General features: G+C 36.8%; 1 protein-coding gene across 2 annotated transcripts in view; it reads right to left on the minus strand.

The window, feature by feature from the left end:
• The window catches only part of PDCD6IP (programmed cell death 6 interacting protein), a 77324-nt gene that overhangs the window by 17298 nt on the left and 35732 nt on the right, over positions 1 to 24294 (minus strand). For both annotated transcript variants that reach the window (XM_032162139.2, XM_032162140.2), the window contains exons 8-15: positions 21953 to 22175; positions 19864 to 19987; positions 16474 to 16651; positions 14326 to 14437; positions 12969 to 13138; positions 5833 to 6081; positions 4540 to 4674; positions 3297 to 3391 (exon numbers count right to left, since the gene is read on the minus strand). In XM_032162139.2, coding sequence (XP_032018030.1) covers positions 3297 to 3391; positions 4540 to 4674; positions 5833 to 6081; positions 12969 to 13138; positions 14326 to 14437; positions 16474 to 16651; positions 19864 to 19987; positions 21953 to 22175 — 1286 coding nt within the window. The remainder of the gene's footprint in view (positions 1 to 3296; positions 3392 to 4539; positions 4675 to 5832; positions 6082 to 12968; positions 13139 to 14325; positions 14438 to 16473; positions 16652 to 19863; positions 19988 to 21952; positions 22176 to 24294) is intronic.

Consider the following 24294-nt stretch of genomic DNA (forward strand, 5'->3'; position numbering starts at 1 on the left):
CCAGCATCATCCTGATACCAAAGCCAGGCAGAGACACAACCAAAAAAGAGAATTTTAGACCAATATCCTTGATGAACATTGATGCAAAAATCCTCAATAAAATACTGGCAAACCGAATCCAGCAGCACATCAAAAAGCTTATCCACCATGATCAAGTGGGCTTCATCCCTGGAATGCAAGGCTGGTTCAACATACGCAAATCAATAAATGTAATCCAGCATATAAACAGAACCAAAGACAAAAACCACAATGATTATCTCAATAGATGTAGAAAAGGCCTTTGACAAAATTCAACAACCCTTCATGCTAAAAACTCTCAATAAATTAGGTATTGATGGGATGTATCTCAAAATAATAAGAGCTATCTACGACAAACCCACAGCCAATATCATACTGAATGGGCAAAAACTGGAAGCATTCCCTCTGAAAACTGGCACAAGACAGGGATGCCCTCTCTCACCGCTCCTATTCAACATAGTGCTGCCAGAGCAATCAGGCAGGAGAAGGAAATAAAGGGTATTCAATTAGGAAAAGAGGAAGTCAAACTGTCCCTGTTTGCAGATGACATGATTGTATATCTAGAAAATCCCATTGTCTCAGCCCAAAATCTCCTTAAGCTGATTAGCAACTTCAGCGAAGTCTCAGGATACAAAATCAATGTACAAAAATCACAAGCATTCTTGTACACCAATAACAGACAAACAGAGAGCCAAATCATGAGTGAACTCCCATTCACAATTGCTTCAAAGAGAATAAAATACCTAGGAATCCAACTTACAAGGGATGTGAAGGACCTCTTCAAGGAGAACTACAAACCACTGCTCAATGAAATCAAAGAGGATACAAACAAATGGAAGAACATTCCATGCTCATGGGTTGGAAGAATCAATATCGTGAAAATGGCCATACTGCCCAAAGTAATTTATAGATTCAATGCCATCCCCATCAAGCTACCAATGACTTTCTTCACAGAATTGGAAAAAACTACTTTCAAGTTCATATGGAACCAAAAAAGAGCCCGCATCGCCAAGTCAATCCTAAGCCAACAGAACAAAGCTGGAGGCATCACGCTACCTGACTTCAAACTATACTACAAGGCTACAGTAACCAAAACAGCATGGTACTGGTACCACAACAGAGACATAGATCAATGGAACAGAACAGAGCCCTCAGAAATGATGCCGCATAGCTACAACTATCTGATCTTTGACAAACCTGACAAAAACAAGAAATGGGGAAAGGATTCCCTATTTAATAAATGGTGCTGGGAAAACTGGCTAGCCATATGTAGAAAGCTGAAACTGGATCCCTTCCTTACACCTTATACAAAAATTAATTCAAGATGGATTAAAGACTTAAATGTTAGACCTAAAACCATTAAAATCCTACAAGAAAACCTAGGCAATACCATTCAGGCCATAGGCGTGGGCAAGGACTTCATGTCTAAAACACCAAAAGCAATGGCAACAAAAGCCAAAATTGACAAATGGGATCTAATTAAACTAAAGAGCTTCTGCACAGCAAAAGAAACTACCATCAGAGTGAACAGGCAACCTACAGAATGGGAGAAAATTTTTGCAACCTACTCATCTGACAAAGGGCTAATATCCAGAATCTACAATGAACTCAAACAAATTTACAAGAAAAAAACAAACAACCCCATCAAAAAGTGGGCAAAGGACATGAACAGACACTTCTCAAAAGAAGACATTTATGCAGCCAGAAAACACATGAAGAAATGCTCATCATCACTGGCCATCAGAGAAATGCAAATCAAAACCACAGTGAGATACCATCTCACACCAGTTAGAATGGCCATCATTAAAAAGTCAGGAAACAACAGGTGCTGGAGAGGATGTGGAGAAATAGGAACACTTTTACACTGTTGGTGGGACTGTAAACTAGTTCAACCATTGTGGAAGTCAGTGTGGCGATTCCTCAGGGATCTCGAACTAGAAATACCATTTGACCCAGCCATCCCATTACTGGGTATATACCCAAAGGACTATAAATCATGCTGCTATAAAGACACATGCACACGTATGTTTATTGCGGCACTATTCACAATAGCAAAGAGTTGGAACCAACCCAAATGTCCAACAACGATAGACTGGATTAAGAAAATGTGGCACATATACACCATGGAATACTATGCAGCCATAAAAAATGATGAGTTCGTGTCCTTTGTAGGGACATGGATGAAACTGGAAAACATCATTCTCAGTAAACTATCGCAAGGACAAAAAACCAAACACCGCATGTTCTCACTCATAGGTGGGAATTGAACAATGAGAACTCATGGACACAGGAAGGGGAACATCACATTCCGGGTACTGTTGTGGGGTGGGGGGTGGGGGGGGCGGGGACAGCATTAGGAGATATACCTAATGCTAAATGACGAGCTAATGGGTGCAGGAAATCAACATGGCACATGGATACATATGTAACAAACCTGCACATTGTGCACATGTACCCTAAAACCTAAAGTATAATGAATCTAATGCTGTGGCTGATCTGACAGGAGGTGGGGCTCAGGCAGTATTACTCGCCCAGCCGCCTGCCTGTCTGCCACCCACCTCCTACTGTGCAGCCCAGTTCCTAACAGGCCATGAACCAGTGCCAGTCCATGGCACCAGGATTGGGGACCCCAGGCTTAGAATGACTGCCTTCTTACATTTGTTGTTGTTGTTGTTGTTGTTTAGTTCATGGTCAGATGTTTGCTCATAATTTTCACCTATTCTGTGACAATATTATTTCGGTAAATGTTCTTCATCTATGAAGTTTTATTAAATTTTGTTAACGTTTTTCACGTTTTATCAGCGCTGTGCTACTCTGTATTGATTACTCAGCAGGAAATGAGTCGTATGTTAACTGGCCCTGCTTTCTCAGCAGCCTCCTTCTGAAAGTGATTTTGCTGGTATTCTCTGAGCTATTCACACTGTCTCCTCCCAGTTCTATAGCTCTAGTTTTATGTAAGGAACTATTTGCCAGTTCAAAATAAATTGCTTATATTTACTGGCACTTCCTGAGATCTGCCACCTGAACTGTTTTATCATTTCTGTGACTTCACTGTACTTCCTGCATCTAGAGTTTCTGCTTCTTTTCATCCTTCCATTCCCAGATTGTGCAGCTGTTTACTTGTTGCTTTGTAAAATACTCTATCTAGTTCCTTCTTCCATGAGAAAAGAAGGGAAATTGCTATCTCATACTACCAAGTTCATATCAAAAGTCTCTACATGATTTTTTAAAATTAAATTCTTTAAGTACAATTTGATACTTTGACAAAACAGACTTACTTTAAGAGTTCATCTCTTTCTGTCTTCCGTGCAAAAACTATATCGCTGCATTTGTTCTGGAACCTGACCAGGATTTCAGTCAACTCATTGTAAAACTATAAGCAAAGAACAAATACAAGTAATGAACAAGAACAATTTTTTAATCCAGAGAGTAATGTGATCTAAAGCTAATTTGTCAATGATAGTTAAAGCCGAAGAACTGAGATCTGCATGAGATACATTCATACAATTTACTAGGCCCAACAACTTAATATTAAATATGATCTAAGACTCCTAAAGAAAATAAAAATAATAAAATCATTTTTACAGAACATTATCAAAAATGTAACAAGTTAAAAGTTTCATGATCATGAAAATCTTCCTAATTCCTAGAGAAAAGTCAATTGTTTAATAACATTAAACCTATTTAAGTGGAAGGATTAGGTTTTCAAATTCACTACAGAAATGCAAGCATACTTCAGAAACTCTTAAAAGAACTTCTAAAGGCTCTCTGGAGGGTTTTCTCAGCTTACCTATTTAAACAAAGCATTTTAAACCAAATTAAAATGGCATTTTACTATCCTCTCTATTCGGAAGGCTTTGCGGTATTTTCACCCTCTTCAGAGGGTTTTACCTTTTACTTACTGTATTTATATCAAGGTAACTTTATTCAGTGATTATTATGAAGTTAAGTACCAAAAGGAATTATGTATCTGAAAAAACTTAAAAATCACTGTTCCCTCAAAAACAAATTGGTAAAAAGAAATGTAAGTGAACTCCCTAAACTTTTTAAAGGACAAGGCAAGAAAGTACTTAGATATTCAGTAAGCCTTCTGACACTTGGGCAGGCCACAAGTCTGTCCTCAGCAAACCACCACACAGAATATAAAAGTCATGTCCCCCAGCTTTTCCATCACAAATCAGCTTTGACTACTCCTGTCCCCTCAAAATTCATCAAATTAGTCAACTTACTATCCCTTAAAAAGGTGTCATTGACATCTCTGCTAATTCCTGCTACCTGGAATATTTATACCCCTTTTCTGTCAGTTGAAATACGCAATTCATTCTTCAAAGTTCCCATGAAATGTTGCCACCTTCATTAAGCTTTCTCCCTCCTATAACAAACTTCGCAGAGGCAATGGCATTAAAGCTAAAATTCCAGGCAAAGAGTAATTTGGTTCAACTGGAAATACCATTTAACTTCCAAACTATACATTCACATCTGTACTTGCTAGCTATGGTTCCTTCTGCATGTACTTCATACCTTTGTGCCTTCCTTCAAATTAGCTACAAGTTCAACAAAGTTGTCATATGCAGTAGCTAAATTCTTCAAAACTTCTTCTCTTAAGTTAGCTTCATTATTAGATTGTTTCATTTTCGAAAATTCCTGATGTGAGACCTTGTTAAAAGAAAGATTTATGTATTTACATTTATTTATAAAATTAATATAGCTCATAACATTTTTATTGATCTTTTCCAATTATGAAAATCACATGTAATTAAATACATATGCAAAATTACTAGAAATACCTAGTATACTCTTTTGAAGCCTCATTATGCTTTAAATCTTTAAGTAAAAATTTCAAAAATCAAATAGGAGTCAAAACAACCAATAATGATCACAGATTTCTATTAGTATATAACACTTGCAAAAAATACAAAATGAAAATTATTTTACCTTTTGGAATATTTTATATCATATATAGATACAATGTTTAGGAGTAGAAATATATGTTTAATTTTGCACATTAACTATTAAAAGGGCAAACTTTCAAGTCTTTGTCAGTCCAAACTACCTATTTGTAAACACGAAAACTAACTTCAAACTTCTCAACATATTTAGTTTGCATTATTTTTTTAAAAAAATGACTGAAGTCTGTACGTATGTTAGCCATATAATTAAAGGCATCAGTAATTCCAACTAATTTCGATTTTCCTCCCATATGCAAAAAAAACCAAAGCTATTAAAAACTTGGAACCATGAAAAATATCTGAAGTATCAAGCACTCCTAAGTAATATGCAACATTTTAGCCATAGAAATGACTTTGTTTCTGCCGGGCGTGGTGGCTCACGTCTGTAATCCCAGCACTTTGGGAGGCCAAGGCGGGAGGATCACGAGGTCAGGAGATCGAGACCATCCTGGCTAACACGGTGAAATCCTGTCTCTACTAAAAATACAAAAAAATTAGCCAGGCATGGTGGCAGGTGCCTGTAGTCCCAGCTACTCGGGAGGCTGAGGCGGGAGAATGGCGTGAACCCAGGAGGCAGAGCTTGCAGTGAGTCAAGAACGCGCCACTGCACTCCAGCCTGGGCGACAGAGCGAGACTCCATCTCGAAAAAAAAAAAAAAAAAAAAAAAAAAGAAGTGACTTTGTTTCATAGATATAAATAAAACTGATGTGCCAAGTTTAATTTTACAAAATATACATGTATTAAGTTCTACTCTTAACTACAGATATTCTCCAATGTCATTTTTCTAATTGAATATAGGTTTAGTCCAGACATATATTTTCTGTAATTTTTAAAACATAGATCTTATTAAATATATAAATTTCACCTGAATATTTTTAAGAAGTCCCTCCTGTTTCTTTAGAGATTCTTGGACTTTAGTTGTAAGACCTCCATAGACTCGATCTAGTTCAGTAACAGAAAGAGCTTCTTCATTTATCACACCATCTTGAGCCAGAGCTGTCAAAAACTTGCTTGTCATGTCAAAATTCACAGATTTCAAGTCATTCTCCAGACCCTCTCTTTCCTTCTTTACTTCATCAAGATTTGACAACAAGGATTTTAAGACATTTACAACCTAAACAATAAAAAAGACACCTTAGTTTAACTGAAAAAAAAAAAAAAGCCAATTTCAAGAAGGAAATAATATATAAAGGTTCATTCGGGCTGAGAGAGAGATGATTTCTCAGAGAGCCAAATATAAATTGAACGTCAGGTTTATATAGACACTGTACCTTCAGTTGACTCATATTAAAACAAAAGCAGCATTAATAATAACCAACAGCTACAATTTACTGAACTCTTATGTGTTAGGCACCATGCTAAACACTTCAGAAATATAATTTTATATATTCCTTACAATACCCCATGGGGTATATATATTTATGACCTCTACTCCAAAGATAGGGATAACGAGTCTCAGAAAAATTAAGTGACATGGTTATACAGCTACTAAGGGGCAGAGGTGAAATTTGAGACCGAAGTCTGACTAGTTCCAAAACCAATCTCTTAGCCACTCTACACTCTACTCCCTCCCAATCATGGCTGTGAAGCAGGGGAAGGTATGACTTTGCTAGGTAAGTAGATATCCTATTTTGCCTAGAGAGACTGAGAGATAGAGATATAGAGAAACAGAGGTGAAGATAGAAATAGAGATAGTTATGAAACAAGCATGGTAGATGGAGACAGAAATAGAGAAAGATACAGATATAAAGGTATATACCACATTAATTTTATACACTGGGAGAGAAAAAGGAAAGAGGGTTCTTGTGCCTCTCTTCATATCATTAAGAGTTTTGGGCCAGATGTAGAGGTTCATGCCTGCAATCTCAGCACTTTAGGAGGATCACCTGAGCCTAGGAGTTCGAGACCAGCCTAGGCAACAAAGTGAGACCCCATTTCTACATTAAAAAAAAAAAATTAGTTGGGTGCAATGGTGTGCACCTGCAGTCACAGCTACTCCAGAGGCTGAGGCAAGAGGATTGCTTCAGCCCAGGGGGTCAAGGCTGCAGTGAGCCATGATCATGCCACTGCACTCCACCCTGGGTGACAGAGAGAAACCCTGTCTCAAAACAAAATACAAAAACACAACAGAAATTTATCTCTTGTATTCAGTCAAGACACTCTCTGACCTATACCCACCTGATTCATAAATACCCCTTTATATTCATAGTGTTCAAGTGCCTTCTAATGAGCACTTTCGAGCTGCCCCTTTCACTCATCTCTTCATACTTTGCTAGGACCACCAAGAACATCAACCCAATCTCCCTATTCTGCTTGCCCCAGTAATGCTCATAGAAAGAAAACTGGCGGAAAGACAAAGGAAGAAAAGGACATCATGAGCCTCATCTCCACCCCTGTCTTTCTCATTACCAGCAGCAATTCCAATTCCCATGCATCCCCCTACCAACTGCCTGTTTCTAAAAATTCCTATCCTACTCTCTTCCACAGTCTTAGTTAGCTCCTTGATAGGAATGTCCAAAGTAACATCCCTTTGTGAAGACCAGACTCGAGGCTTCTGCTAAATGTAGGTGAATTTCCTTTTTGGCCTTGTTTACATCCCTATCTCCTAAACATCCTAATTTTAAAATGGAAGGAAAGGAAAGGAAGAGAAGGAGGAGGAGGAGAAGAGAGGAAGGAAGGGGGAAGGGAAGGAGAAAGGGAAGGAGAAAAAGAAGAGGGTTCAGGGGAGAAAGCTGTGGAAAGAGAAAGAAATTATGATTCCTAGAGTCTAGAAAGCATCAAACCACAGAAACTAAAAGGAAGGAGGAGGAGAAGGAATCATACATGGGTAGATATGACAAAGTCTGTTTAAAGACCTAGTAGAACTTGCTATCAGACGATGTGAATAAAAGTTTCCTTCCAAGTGACTTCCAGGACATATTATTAAATGAGAAAAAATGGGTATAAAAGCATATATAGTATGCTGCAATTTGAGTAAGACAGAAGGAAAATCAGAAAATAAATATACACATACATAATATGTATATATGTATACATATGTATGCATAATTTTGGGGGGGGTTGGGTTTTTTGTTTGTTGTTGTTCTTGCAAAAAGAAAATCAGTAAGGACAAACCAGAAACTAACGAATATGGTTACCTACAGGAAGTATACAGGAAAGAAGTAGAAGGAAAAGGAATGAGGCTTCTCTGCATGTACCTTTAGAATCATGAACATTTTTGACACACTCAAAAAACAAGATTAAGTCAAAACTTGAATATGGAAACAAATGAACTAATGGTCTATCAAAGTGAAACGTAATTACATAGAAAATAAAAAACACTTCAACTCTGACTATACTCCCTTAGAGACCATAATGGACTTAGTTACTGTGCAATCAAGGACAGGTTACTGCTTAGAAAATTCAATTTTCGCAACTGCAAAATGGGCATAATAGTACCTATTTCAGGACTGTTGTGAAGACTGAGATAATCTATATAAAGTGCTCAACATAACTTCTAACAAAGGGTAAGTATTCAATCATATTACCTAGATTAGGAAGAAAAGCTAACTGCAACTTCCATGGTATCCAACTAGACTGATACAGAAGCTTTCTAACCAGACTGATACAGAGGGCCAAATAGTTAACAAATCCTGTGATATTCAAAAATGCAATAATTCTAACTTTCTGGGGAAAAAAAAAGCCATTTCAAACAATGAATTTATGAACGAATTTGTGGACTACCACACAAAGATAGAGATCCCTTATATTATGAACATCTTTTTGAAAAAAATCATATGTAGTACACTAGTTTAACATATTTCAGATTATATGACACTGGCCTCATTTTAACAGAGTAAATGAAGTAGAAAATGAATTAAACTGCTTCCACAAATGAATGACCAAGATATAAGAAAACCACTGCCTAAATTTTCTTATAAATTCAAATTTGAGGTTTAACATGTAATCAAAGTATATAAATAATTAGAATCCTAGCATATTTATTTCTTATACACAGCTCCAGCTATCTTTCAACTGCAATTAAATGTATCCCTTTATTAAGTTAGGCTGCCAATGATGATCATTCAAACAAATACTTTTTGTTTTGGGTACCATTTTAGATGCTATGGACACAATTACTAACAAAAACAGTCTTTTCCTTCATTTGGGGACCAGAGAGGATTAAATAAATATGCAAAGGGGAGGATTAAACAAATACACTAGAATAATGTGGGTAGACAATGACAAAGATGGAGAAGAGGTGACATCTGAGACTAATGAAAAAGAGGTAATAGCCACAGAAATGAGAAGAAAGCCCTGCACAGAAGGAAACGCAAATGTGAAAGTCCTGTGGCAGGCACAAGCTTGGTAGGATCAAAGGAAAGAAAAAAAGGCCACTCTGGCTGAAGCATAGTAAACAAAAGGCAGAACAGGAGATGAGGTCAAACAGAATGGCAGGAATGGCATCACCCAGGTTGTCAATACTTTGTCTTTCAGACCAGGAACTTACAAACTTTTTTGGTAAGGGACCAAAAGTAGGCCACAGTCTCTGTTGCAACTCTTTAACTCTGCTTTGTAGTGTGAAAGACAATGTGTAAATGAATGAGCGCAGCTATGTTTCAACAAAAATGTATTAACATTGAAATCTGAATTTTATATAATGCCCACATATTAAAACATTCTTTTGACTTTTTTTCAGCCATTTAAAAAATGAAGTAGAAAGTAGAGTTTTACATTTTTTAAATGTAAAACTCATTCTTAGCTCACAGGCCACACAAAGAGAAGAGGCAGGCTGGATTTGGCCCACAAGCCACAGGTTCCTGACCCCAGTTTTAGATTTAAAACCCTCTGTGGCATTTAACAGCACCAAGTACAATATGAGACATAAGAAATGCCCTCAACGGGCCGGGCGCGGTGGCTCACGCCTGTAATCCCAGCACTTTGGGAGGCCAAGGCGGGCGGATCACGAGGTCAAGAGATCGAGACCATCCTGGCCAACATGGTGAAACCCCGTCTCTACTAAAAATACAAAAATTAGCTGGGCATAGTAGCGCATGCCTGTAGTCCCAGCTACTCGGGAGGCCGAGGCAGGAGAATTGCTTGAATCCAGGAGGCAGAGGTTGCGGTGAGCCAAGATTACGCCACTGCACTCCAGCCTGGGTGACAGAGCAAGACTCCATCTCAAAAAAAAAAAAAAAAGGAAAGAAAGAAAGAAAGAAATGCCCTCAATGAAATCTTCTATTTTACTTTTATAACCTTGTCATTTTATTTTCAGAAAAGGCAAATAAGCAACTATGTCTACAGCAACAAACGCAGAAACTTGATACATTTACCCTACACTAAAGGTAACCTAGAGGAGTTTTTTGTCTCTTTGTTAGGGACCAAGGTACTCAGCACAGTTCTGGAATAGTAGGCCTTCAAAAAACACTTGGTAAGTAAATAAATAAACAAACAGATTCCAGCCATTCTCAATATGTCTATAAACTTTCTGTCATGAGAAATCAGGAGTAAAAGCTGTGTTTGCAGATCCTCCACTAGTCTGTGAATCCAAAAAAGGCACTCCTCTGGGAGGGCACACAGTTTTAAACAATTCTCTTTATGCTCTACCTCTAAGGAGGTAAAGGGTTTTTTTTTTTTTAAAGGTACTCCCTCCATTACTCCCAGCAGATGTAACACTTTGAGTATAATTGAACATCATCCTTGTGCAAAAAAATAGATGTTCCTTCCTCTGGCTAGACTCAGCACTATATACATTAGGGCCAAGGCTTGGCCAGCCAACCATAGACTAGACTTCAGGCCACAGTAGATCACAGGCAACCAATCACAAGCAGTGATCCTAAGTATTTAATACAAAAATCTTTAAATACAAATTACCACTAGTCTGCAAAATTTTTCAGAGTATCTCAATATCTAAAACCAGATGCCCAAAGAAACTGAAAATAAGTAACTAGACAGTAGGCTTCTTCACAATAAAAGAAAAAACAGCCCTACCATCAAACTTGGACTTTTTAATAAAACATGTACATTGCATCACTCTAATCAGCAATCAAAAAACTGAGTTTTTATCATAAAAATTCTGGCTAAAATGCATCATCAACTATTATGACAACCATCTGAAATAGCTTTGATAAACCTGATGCTTGCCTTATTTGATTAAGGCACATGACAAACGAATATATAGAGAGTACTGAAATTTTTGTGGTTACCCCGTCAAGAAAATCTAGCTTCCATAAAATTACTTCATATTGACTATAAAAGTTCCTTTCTCCTGTGTAACACAAGTAAGGATTAATAAAACTGATACAACTGAATAAAATATCAACAAATCAGTGCATACTAATGCAGATTTTGCTTAGCACAAACCATTTTTGCTTTTCTATTGAAAGCAGAAGAATCAAAGGACGAAAACCACATAATTCTGAGTCATGTACAAGACACCAAAAAGAATACAAAGAGAGTACTAAACAGAGATCTTTTTCTAAAATTAAAAAGGTACCAGAATTTATTGCTGTTCCAAGGGTCTGCAGTTTCTTCTTAGGGTTCTTTGTTCTTCACAAGTTAATCTTCTGACCACCTCCCTTTTCTCCCCTATGTCCTCAAAGCAACAACTCACATTCCTTGTCCCACTGGGTTCCCCCGTTAGATTCAGATTCAATGCACATTCAACTACGTACCCTTCTCTTCCCTTTGAGAGGTGCCCAGTACCTGTGCATTTACCCTATACTAAAGGTAACCCAGAGCAGTTGTCTCTTTATGTTAGGGACCAAGGTACTCAGCACTGTTCTGGAATAGTAGGCCTTCAAACACTTGGTGAATAAATAAAAAAAAAAAACAGATTCCAGCCATTCTAAACATGTCTATAAACCTTCTGTCACGAGAAATCAGGAGTAAAAGCTGTGTTTGCAGATCCTCTGTACCTCGGGTAACTCTCTAGACACAGCCACTACTCAGCCCTTCTCCGATCCTACACTTTACTTTTTCTGCCTATCCACTCTGTTCTCATAATGTGCCAATCTCTTAAGAAGCCTCTGAAGAGAACTACTCCAAATTACTGAAATTTAAGTACTTCATCTAAATCCTCATAACATACTTCCTATACTTTCCCTGTGACATTTTTAAACTTCTTCCCTATATTACAGTCATCCTTGTACATGACTAATATTCCACAATGGATCATAAATTGAGGGTAAAACTGTGTATAATTTGTATGTTAATTTTCCAATGTACCTACCATAGTGCCTTACACAGAGCAGACATCCAGTAGGTCTTGGAATATATGAAATATATAAAATGCTTCTATGGAAAGACAAATAAAGAACAAAACTCATACTTTTCAGAACTTACTATCCCAGGAAATTCACTTTTTTCAAGAAGTTTTCAGCAGTTATTTCTTGCCCTTTGGCTTGTTTTCCTGTGCAGAGATTTGGGACCTCTATCTCTTCCTACTAACTTACCCTACCTCCCCGTGACAGGCCATTAAATTATACTTGCACTTTCTCTTCTTTTAGGACTTTCCAAATCAGATGCCCTACTATTCAATTTTCTCTTTCCTGTCATCAGTGGAAATACCATGATGGTGCTATCCATTTATTAACATGCACACCTTGTCAATCTTCCTTTCAAAGGTAGTCCCGGTGAAACAAGGTGGAAGGGAGTATAGAATAATGTAAGAAATAAAGAATTTGTGTATCTGGCCATACCCAGTCCTTTCATTTCAGGAAATTTCTATACTTCCAAGCTTCTCTCTTTTATAAAACCCAAATTAAATACTGTTGACCTATGAAGTATCTAAAATTTAGTTCAAAAAAGGGCATTCAATAAATGGAAGTTACTATTACAGGACAGTTAATATTAGTATAATTACCTATTACACAGTCTATATACTACTTGAAATATAACAACCCCAATTTATTTCTGCATTTTTTAAAGATGACAATAAGAAATTGGCAGTTCACTATATAAAATGGCTTGAATGTGGTTTTCTTAAGCAGATGACAACCCACATCAAAGTGCCCTTCTTACCTCACTGCCCTGCATGGTCTTTGCTGGATTAGCAGAAGGTATGGCAGCATTCAGCTCAGGCTCTGGCTTACACAAAAGCACGATGGTGTCACGATGAGACTGGTAACATTCTTTCACTTGTCCATCTGCTTGCACAGCTTTATCTAAAACTGTTCTGAAGTTGGTTCCCTCTGGGAGAAAATAAAAGTTTGCAGAGCACAGAAGTGATTCTAACAGCAACATTTATGGGCTGGTTATATGTTGAGTTCTGGTCTCCAACTTTACTTATCTTCCCCTTCTATAGATCCCAATTCACTTAATAATAAAAACAGCTCCTAACAGTCTTTGCATTCTCGTTTTTGGAAAGATGACAAAATCACTTATAAAATCAAAAGCATAGCTATACCTTAAAATACAATTGGTGGTTACTACCTGCCAAATAAAAGCTAATAAATATTAATCTTCTCCTACAACTCATGAATGTAGGAAGAAATTACTCTCTCTAAAAATTGGTCCATTTATTTTAAAAGTATTCGTCTCTCAAAAGAGCAATGTGACTTAAAAAAAAGATATTTAGAAAAATCTCAATAATATACAAACTTTTTACAAAGATAAATAAAACTAATCTCCAGCCACCATGAAGACAGCATTTATCTCAGCAAGCACAAAACCTTATAATCAATGTCTTAAGAAGCATAAATTTGGCCTCAAAATAACTTAAAGCTCATTTTTTTTTTTACCACCCAGAATTCACTACTAAATGAAAAAAAATTACAAAGCCATAAATGTAATATGCTCTCATTTGTTTTTAAAATATGCACAGGGGCCAGGCATGGTGATTCAAGCCTGTAATCTCATCACTTTGGGAAGTGGAGGCAGGTGGATCACTTGAGCCCAGGAGTTCAAGACAAGTCAGGGCAACATGGTAAAACCTCGTCTCTGCAAAAAATATAAATTAGCCGGGCGTGGTAGCACATGTCTACAGTGTCAGCTACTCAGGAGTCTGAGGTAGAAGGATTGCCTGAGCCCTGGAGGTTGGGGCTGCAGCAAGCTGTGATCCTGCCACTGCACTCCAGCCTGAGTGACAGAGCGAGACCTTGTCTCAAAAAAAATAAATAAAATAAAATATGCACAGAGCTTGGAATAGAAAACGAAAGTTGGAGGATCATTTTAACTTTTCACTTTATACCTTTCTTAAGAATCTGTACTTCTGACAATTGGCAGATTACTTTTGTGAACTTTTTTAATCTTTATACTAAAACTGAGGAAAAACAGTTTCGGTAAAAACGAATTTACAACTGAGCCTAATTTAATCAAGCAAAAATGTGGGTCCAAATTGGAATTTATTCAAATGAAGGTCATTTATACACATTTTTACCTGCTCTTAAAGGCTTATACAGTTCATTGGATGGTGTCCTTTGCCAGCGTTCCTTAAATTTTGCTCTTAAATCATTATCAGTTGCTTCTTCTTCATCCAACAATCTTAATGACTTTAAAAGGAAGCAAAAAGAACCCTGAAATGTCATTTCTGGTATAAAAAATTTAATGCATTTAATAAATGTTCATACACAATATAAGTGAGAATTTGGTGAGATGGGAATACTAGGTTAGAATATAAATTGACTTTTTTCTTGCAGACATCTAAGTTATAATGCATTTAACAAAAAGTCTTCTAAATTTAAGAGTGAATTAGCTATCACCTTTCTCAGTAAAAAAAAAAAAGGGAAGAATAAATAAGAGACTATTTACATCCATATAGCAATTTAAAGAAAGTTTTAAGATTAAAATAAATAAATGGAAGCCATAAACAAAACAGAGGGGAAAACTGATCAATTACATTAAAAAATAAAAGATTTAGACTTTCATTCCAATACAACAAACAGAAAATTATGTTTAATATATTTTTAAATGCCTTTTTAATGCGTAGATGACAGGATAGTAGGGGGCCAGAAACACAAGGAAATACTAATCTACCAGTAGACACAGTGCTAGCACCAACAATATATGACAATCCCTGATAGCTTAGGACAAAGAATAGCAAACTTCTGTCACACACCACAGAGTAAATATTTTAGGCTTTGTGGGCCACAGTCTATGATAGAATTCTTCTTTTTTGACAATGCTCTAAAAAGATAAAAATTATCCTTAACTAGTGAACCATACAAAAGTAGGTCACAAGCCAGCACTGGCCCACCATCCATAGTTCAGCAGCTGTGTAGTTCACCATTGACTTGGATTGTGAATTTAGAACATGAAAAGTCAACAAGAAACATAGGTAGGGACAATAAAAGGTGAGAGGTCAGATCAAAAGCACTCTCCACCCTCAAACTGGTATACTTCCAAATAGGTGATTCTCAGTGGATGAATTTTTAAAACAGAAAACTGCCCTACAGAAGAAAACATGCCTGTCTGGACCTCGGCTTTAAAGAAAAAAGAAAAAAAAAAAAGGAAGTATTATCTGAGATTCCTGATCAAAAGCCTGAACTTGGGACTAGAAACCACACTATCTGTGTGACACAAAGTCCTAAGATAAATTACTACTATAATTAAAAGATTATAAAAGAAAGGAAAAAACCTCTTAAGTTTGAGGAGGTGCCAGGTATATAATGCCTTTTTATGGCAGAAGCAAACACAAATTCTTTCTAGAATTCACCTTAAACCCAGATCTCAATGAATTCCCACAAATAAATTACTGGAAATATGAATGCACAATCAAAACTCACTGAACACTAAATGGAATTCAGTATTCTGTACTGGATCTTGGAACAGAAGGAGGAACACTGGTGGAATAACTGGTAAAATCTGAGTAATAATACTGTACCAACGTCAATTTCCTAGTTTTAACAAATGTGCCATGACCACATAAGATTTTAACTTTCAGGTAAGCTAGGTGAAAAATATACAGGAACTTTCTACACTAAATTTGCAAAGTCTCTGTCAATCTGAAACTATTTTTTAAAGTTTTAAAAAACAGTAACGAAAAAACTGAACACAAGAGAAAACAAGCTACCATAAGCAAAAATCAGCAAAAATTACAAATCATAGAATCAAACCCACAAAAACTACAGATATTGGAATTATAAGATAAATAATATAAAATAAATATATTTAATATATTTTAAGAAATTAGGGATAAATTAAAGGGTTTAACCTTCCAGGTTAAGACAAATTAAATTAAAAAGAAAAATCTTGCTACATGCTATGTATAAAATAAATCAATAATTACAAAGACTGAACAGTTTGTATGATAGTTGATTTCTCATAGTATACTAGTTTTACACAGTGGTCATTTGAGTTTCATTAATGTGTACTTACTTACCCTTAAGATTAGAATGAAACCCATTCTCACTCAAACAGAATTTCTCTTATGCTAAAGAGAATGCTCTGGGCCACAGTAAATTCACCAAAGTGATGAATACTAACTACACTGTGAGCACTAGCATGAGGAAGTCTCCAGTCCCAGTCCCTGCTGGACATCAAGGGATCACAGTGTTTATACTTGAAAAGCAAATCTTATAAAACATACCTCATCTAGGATTTCTCTATTTCGCTGCAGTAATTCAGGCAGTTCTTTAATCAACTGATCAACAGTCTGGATGCCTCCCTGTTCAATCACAGATCTGGATTTAGTCAATATAGACTGAGGTACAGTGTCTCCAGACACATCTTCAATTGCTGCTGGAAGATTAAGGGAAGCTAGCACCCTGAAAAAATGAGATACTATGTTATATTGAAGTCTAAAACAATTTAACTCCTCATCAATATTTACTTTATTTAATTTAATCTTCTATAACCAAATCAACAGCAATGGAGTTAGCACCCAGAAAAACTGGATAAGCCCTATCAATGAAAAACAAAGCAAAGATTAACAGAAAAACAAAAAAATCAGTGAATGATAAAATTAAACCAAAATCATTAAAAAACGAAGTTCACAATTCAGAATTAAAAGCCAAAAAATAGGCTGGTGCAGTGGCTCACACCTGTAATCCCAGCCCTTTGGGAGGCCAAGGCGGGCGGATCACCTGAGGTCAGGAATTTGATACCAGCCTGGCTGACATGGTGAAACCCCATCTCTACTAAAAATATAAAAATCAGTCAGGCGTAGTGGTGAGCATCTATAATCCCAGCTACTTGGGAGACTGAGGCACAAGAATCACCTGAAGCCAGGAGGCAAAGGTTGCAGTGAGCCAAGATCTCACCACTGCACTCCAGCCTGGGCGACAGAGTGAGACTCCGTCTTGGAAAAAAAAAAAAAAGCCAAAAAATAAGAAAAACTATGACCACATTAAAATATATTAGGTATTGTTGGCTTACAGTTCAAGCTTCTTTCAGTCTAAGTAATTAAAAGTCAAAAATTCTATCCTAAAAAAGCAGTCTTTTATACTTTTGATTGTTACAGCATCTCTAACAAGTCAGAAACAATACACTAAATAGTTATTTTTTTCATTTTTGCTCTCTTTCAACAGAATCAATAGTTATAATTTCACATCAACTAGGCAAAATGTCAACAGAAAATAGATGATCTAAGTATTCATTACAGAATCTTCATCTGTTCTCAGTTTTGTAGCACAATAACAATTCCTCAGTTATTTCATTTACATGATGGGGAAGGGAGGTACATATCCCTATCTACTATGTAAAGACAAAAAGGCAAATGAAATGATGTAATACAATGAACTCCTCAGAAAATAAGCTCTGTAAAATCTCACACTGCCTGTTTATTGTATGCTAAAGTAAACTTACATTCCTTTCTTGTTAGAGAAAAATGATGGTAAAATCCACACATTAATCAAAACTAAAAACATGAAAAGGCAAGCCAACTACAAGAGAAATACAGTTGGCCCTTGAACAACACAGATTTCAACTACGTGAGTCCATGTATATGTGGACTTGCACCTCCTTCACCTCTGCCACCTGTAAGACAGCAAGACCAACCCTCCTTCCTCCTCTTCCTCAGCCTACTCAAACATGAACTAGACAAGGACGAAGACCTTTATGATGATCCATTTCCATTTAATCATAGTAAATATATTTTCTCTTCCTTAAGATTTTCTTAATAGCATTTTTTCTCTAGCTTATTTATTATAAGAATATACTATATAATACATATATAAAATATGCATTAATTGACTGTTTATGTTATCAGTAAGGCTTCTGGTCAACAGCAGGCTATTAGTAGTTAAGTTTTGGGGACTCAGAAGTTATATGCAGATTTGACTGTGCAGGGGGGTCAGCATCCATAACCCCTATGTTGTTCAGGGTCAACTATATTCTCAATTATATGTATCTGACAAAGGACTTGCCTCCAAAATATGTAAAGAACTCTTTAAATATTAAGAAAAACTCAGTTTTAAAAACTGAGAAAAAGATTTCAACAGACACTTTACAGAAAATATATGAATGGCTAGTAAGCACATGAAAAGCTGTTCAGTATCATTAGTAATTAGGAGAATGCAAATTAAATCACAGTGACATTCTGCTACACACACACTAAAGTAGCTAAAACTAAAAAGACTGACAGTACCAAGTACTGGTGAGGATGCAGAACAACTGTACTTCTCAAACAGTGCAGATAGCGATATAAAATGGAACAACCACTTTGGAAAACAACCTGGCAATTTCGTATAAAGTTAAATATGCTAACTACACAACCTAACAATTCCACTCCTAAGTATTTAACCCAAGAAAACTAAAATATGTCCACGCAAAGATTTATACATGAATGTTCACAGAAACTGAAATGTCCATTAACAGGTGAAAGAGTTAACAAACTGCTCTATAACCATAAAATGGAATACTGCTCTATAACCATAAAATGGAATACTGCTCAGCCATAGAAAAGACTCAAACTGATACACATAATATAGATGAATCTCAAAAACAGTAGCTAAGTGAAAAAAAGCAAAACACATTCTAAGTATACACTGTACATACTGTAAGCACTGTATATGTATATGCTAGAATGATTACACGTATTTTAAATTGTATAAAAAGTAAAACTAAACTTAAGACAGGGAGCAGATCAATAGTAGCCAGGGGTCAGGAGAAGGAGGACTGGGAAAGGGGCATGAGAGAATTTTTTTAGGGTAACAGTAATGTACTCTATCTTAATCATAGTGCCAGTTACATGGGTACATACATTTATCAAAACTAACTAAATGGCCAGGCATGGTGGCTCATGCCTGTAATCCCAGCACTTTGGGAGGTCAAGGCAGGAGGATCACTTCAGCCCAGGAGTTCAAGAACAGCCTGGGCAACAAAGTGAGATCACGTCTCTATAAAAAAATCAAAAAATTAGCCAGGTGTGGTGGCTTGCACCTGTGGCCTCAGCTACACAGGAGGCTGAGGCAGGAGGATCACCTGAGCCCAGAAGGTTTAGACTGCAGTGAGCCATGTTTAATGTTTACACCACTGCACTCCAGCCTGGTGACAATAAAACCCTGTCCCAAAAAACAAAAATATATATACACACACGCACACATACACACACACACACATCTAATAATTGAACTGTGTACTTAGAATAGGTGTATTTTGTGTGTGCAAAATATACCTAAAAATTTTTTAAACCAATGAATTATTTTCTTAGTATTCAATCCATCAGAAACAAAAATTGGTTCAGAACACTAAACGTACCATGTATCTGAGTTCATTTCTACTTCTCATTTCCCCCAAATAAGTATCTCTTAAAATACAAATTTTTAGTCAAATATCCTCATCTTGTTTCTATAATTTCTTCCAACTATATTTGCTAGAGCTTCATAAATACGGTGTCCACCAAAAATAGTTGTGTGTGTCTACATTTTCTATTTTATATACTCTTGACATTTAGCTCTAAGCTCAGAAACTAAAATGTTCATAAACTAAAGAACAATCAAATGGAAAACTTTAGGCTCTAAAATTAAGCTCTACCTACCCATTTGCCAAAGTGGTGGCTTCTCTCATCTGAGCAATTGATCTGTTAACCAAATCGGCTTTCCTCTGATTATAGGCAGCCAAAGACTGCTGCACTGACACAGGAACCATCTTCTCAAACAGATCTAAAATTAGGAAGAGAAATTACAAAAAAATTTTAACACAAAAACCCAAACTGTAAAAGTGACTGTTCATATTTTCTTTCCAATATTCACAGTCTATAAATATTTGATATTTAAAGATCAAAATATCAATAGTCTATTGACATTTAAAGATCAAAACTAAATCACTATTTAAAGCACAATGATAAAGAGAATTATCAGATCACTACATTCATGGACAATGGCGACAGTGAAAAGTTTCTTCTTTGAACTTAATTTTCTTTAACTTTTTCAGATGTGTTCATCATTGAGTTTGAAGGATCTTCAGTGACACTGTTCATTTGTTGATTAAACTGAATGAGGGGCCGGGAGCAGTGGCTAAGGCCTGTAATCCCAGCACTTTGGGAGGCCGAGGCAGGTGGCTCACCTGAGGTCAGGAGTTCAAGACCAGTCTGGCCAACTTGGCGAAACCCCATCTCTACTAAAAATACAAAAATTAGCCGGTGTAATGGTAGGAGCCTGTAGTCCCAGCTACTGGGGAGGCTGAGGCAGAAGAATCGTCTGAACCTAGGAGGCGGAGGTTGCAGTGAGCCGAGATTGCGCCACTGCACCGCAGCCTGGGCAACGGAGCAAGACTCAGTCTCAAAAAAAAAAAAAAAATTGACTGAGTGGGTCACGGCAGCAGGATTCCATTCCTGGCTCCAACACTTCCTAGTTATGTGACCTTGAGGAAATTACTTAACCACTCTGTGCATCAGTATCCTCATCAAATAGGGATAATAACAGTACCCATCTCAGGACACTTGTGAAAACTAATGAGCTAATATTTGTAAAGTGCTTAAAGAGTGCCTAGCACATGGTAAACACTTTGTGTTTGCTAAATAAACATATAATCACCCTTTCCCAGTAACAGAATATTCTCCTTGGGATCTCAGCTAGAGGCTACCATCTGTTGTATACATCTACAATATAATAACATTTATTTATCTCATACAAATACCACTCCAGAAGTTTACATGTTTAAAGAAACAGGTCGGGCATGGTGGCTCATGCCTGTAATCCCAGCACTTTGGGAGGCCGAGGCAGGTGGATCACCTGAGGTCGGGAGTTCCCGGCCAGCCTGACCAACACAGAGAAACCCCATCTCTACTAAAAAAACAAAATTAGCTGGGCGTGGTGGCAGGCACCTGTAGTCCCAGCTACTCGGGAGGCTGAGGCAGGAGAATCACTTGAACCCGGGAGGCAGAGGTTGCAGTGAGGGAGACAGTGCCATTGCACTCCAGCCTGGGCAACAAGAGCGAGACTCCGTCTCAAAAAAAAAAAAAAAAGAAAAAGAAAAAAAAAGAAATATTTTTGTGGTTTATTTTTATGTTTCTATTTATTTTATTTTATTTTATTTTATTTATTTATTTATTTATTTATTTAGGAGAGAAGATCTCACTCTGGCACCCAGGCTGGAGTATGGTGGCACGGTCTCAGCTCACTGCAACCTCCACCTGTGCCTAAAGCCACAGGCACGCACCACCAAGCCCAGTTAATTTTTTTTTTTTTTTTTGGTAGAGACAGGGTTTCGCCAGTTACGCAGGCTGGTCTCTAACTCCTGAGCTCAAGGAATCTACCCATCTCAGCCTCCCAAAGTGCTAGGATTACAGGTGTGAGCCACCACATCCGGCCATATTTGTTTATTTTTAATGGCAGCATCTTAAATAACAAATGTTAAGTTAACAAAATGACAAGTGCTACAGTCTTAATCAAACACAGTTTCAAGTCTTCTAACTATTGTATACTTTACATATGCTTTATTATTGTTTACTTCGCATCTTAACATTGCACTGACACAATACAATATTTATTCTCATATTCATTTTAAACAACATGAATACAAATTATATTCAAAGCATACAACAGCAATTATGTGATTTTTAGCTAGGAAAAACAAAGTAAACTAGAGAAAAATGAGATAAAAGTGTGTCTGAATAACTGACATACCAGTAAATTTCTGACTGATGGGTACATTGACTGGGGTAGATTTCACAAGTGTGGCTTTGCCAATAGGATCTAGATCTTTAAGGTCTGGAACTCGATCATGATAAATGAAGTCATTATCCTTCTTTGCTGCAGTAAGGGCACGATTGATTTTGTCAGAAAAATCCTTCACATTAACATATTCATCATAGCGAGATGCCACTGTTTTAATCAGTTCTGCTGCATGCTAAAAAGAAAAATGTCAACAACAACAAAAAAGAGGGAGATGATTTTCTTTCTCTTTCCCCACCAAGTATTTAAGCACTGGTTTCAAAAAAAAAAATCTTTAATTTGAAGACCTGCATTTCCAGCAATGTGGCTGACAGGATTACCTGGAAATTCTCCGATCACAAGATACCCAAAAACTGAAGGATAATACATCACAGCTATCCCTATAAACACACAGGCAAATTATCAAGATAATAAAAGAAATCCATGAGCCAATCAGTATAAACTGACATTGAAGAAAGCTGGCTGTTGGGTTCTTTCTTTTTTTCTTTCCTTTTTTTAGACAGAGTCTCACTCTGTGACGCCCAGGCTGGAGCACAGTGGCGCGATCTCGGCTCACTGTGACCTCCACCTCCCAGGTTCAAGCAATTCTCCCACTTCAGCCTTCCAAGAAGCTGGAATTACAGGCGTGCACCCCCACGCCAAGCTAATTTTTGTACATTTTGGTAGACATCGGGTTTCATCATATTGGCCAGGCCAGTCTCCAACTCCTGATCTTAAGTGATCTGCCCAACTCAGCTTCCCAAAGTGCTGGGATTACAGGCATGAGCCACTGTGCCCTGTCTGGCTGTTGGGTTATTTCTACATCCAAAGAATTAGCAATTAAAACTTATTAAAGGCCCTCATGGAGACCTGAAACAAGGGTCTTGAAACCACACAACACAGAGAATTGAGATGCACCTCTTTCACTCCTTCACATAAAGGCAGGAACCTCAAAGGGCCTAACTCTCAGTGAAAGGGTGAATCTGAAAAAAATTATCCAACAACACAGGAAGTGAACATGTCAACATCAGTAAGAAATTTTTTTTTAAGTTTGGCCTTATAAAAAAATGAACAAAAGCCACATACAAATTTAGGTGGTATTAGGTATAGTGACACCATATAAAATAGACAATAAGGAAAAAAGCATTATTAGGGATAAATATAATACATAATCTTTTAATATTTGCCAATTTGTCAGAAAGATGTAAAATTTCTTATATTTTGCATGTAATAGTATCTTTATAAACAATTATAATGAGAAATTGATACATTTACCCATAATCAAAGTGGAAGATTTTAACATATCTGTCTCAGCAATGGCTGGACCAGATTAAAAAAAAGTGTAAGATTATAGAAGATTTGAGCAACACAATTAACAAGTTTGGTTTACCAGACATAGAGAACACTAGACTCCACAAATAGAGAATATATTATATTCTCAGGCATATAGAAAGCATCTACATCTATAAAATGACCAGATGAAGAGATAAAGCAAGTCTAAAACACCAAAATTACAAGAATACAAAAATGGTTTAATACTAGAACATCTACTTATATAATTCTCCAAAATAATAAGTTAAAAAATCAAATTTCTCCACAGATGTTGAAAAAGTATTTGATAAAATTCAATATTCTTGATCTTTTAAAATCTTAGTAAAATAGAAATTATAGTTCCTTAACATGATAAAAATCTTAACCTCCAAAGCTGGTATCATGCTTACAGAAAGATAAGCAAAACAAAACAAAAGCTACCCTTCAGTGTAAACTAGGAAATGGGCAATTGCACAAATTTAAATCACTTTTTAAATTTGTAAATCAAATTTGATTTGTAAATGTGGTTGAACCCTCCCCGAAATAGCAAACACTAGTACCAGAACCGTAGGTACGCCATACACAGAGGGGGAAGAAAGGGAAGTGCTAAGGGTGCCACCCTAGGTTAAAACTACTTTAAGCAAATCTGAAAACAACAAAACAGGATGAGAAAACCTTGTCAGGTGATGGTAAAGGCAAAGCCAACTGGCCCCTATCATGCCGCCAGGGGACCACAGAAAAAAATGTGACGCTGAGGGGCCTCATCCCAAGAGAGCTGCTGCGAAAAAGAAGTAGACAGATTAACTAAAAAGACAGGGTTGCTAGGGGAAGCAGAAAGAGAGAACAGAAAAGTAGGGAGGGAGAAGAAAGGGCATAAGCACTCAGAAAATGCCAGCAAAATATAAACCCTAAAAGTAGATGCATCAACTTGAAACGCAAAGGCTGTGAGGAATTCAGGGAAGCACAGGTACAAAGGTAGTGGGATTCTTCCTAATCCAGGGTAG

Source organism: Hylobates moloch, unplaced genomic scaffold, assembly GCF_009828535.3.
Source record: "Hylobates moloch isolate HMO894 unplaced genomic scaffold, HMol_V3 SCAFFOLD_8, whole genome shotgun sequence".
Classification (NCBI taxonomy): Eukaryota; Metazoa; Chordata; class Mammalia; order Primates; family Hylobatidae; genus Hylobates; species Hylobates moloch.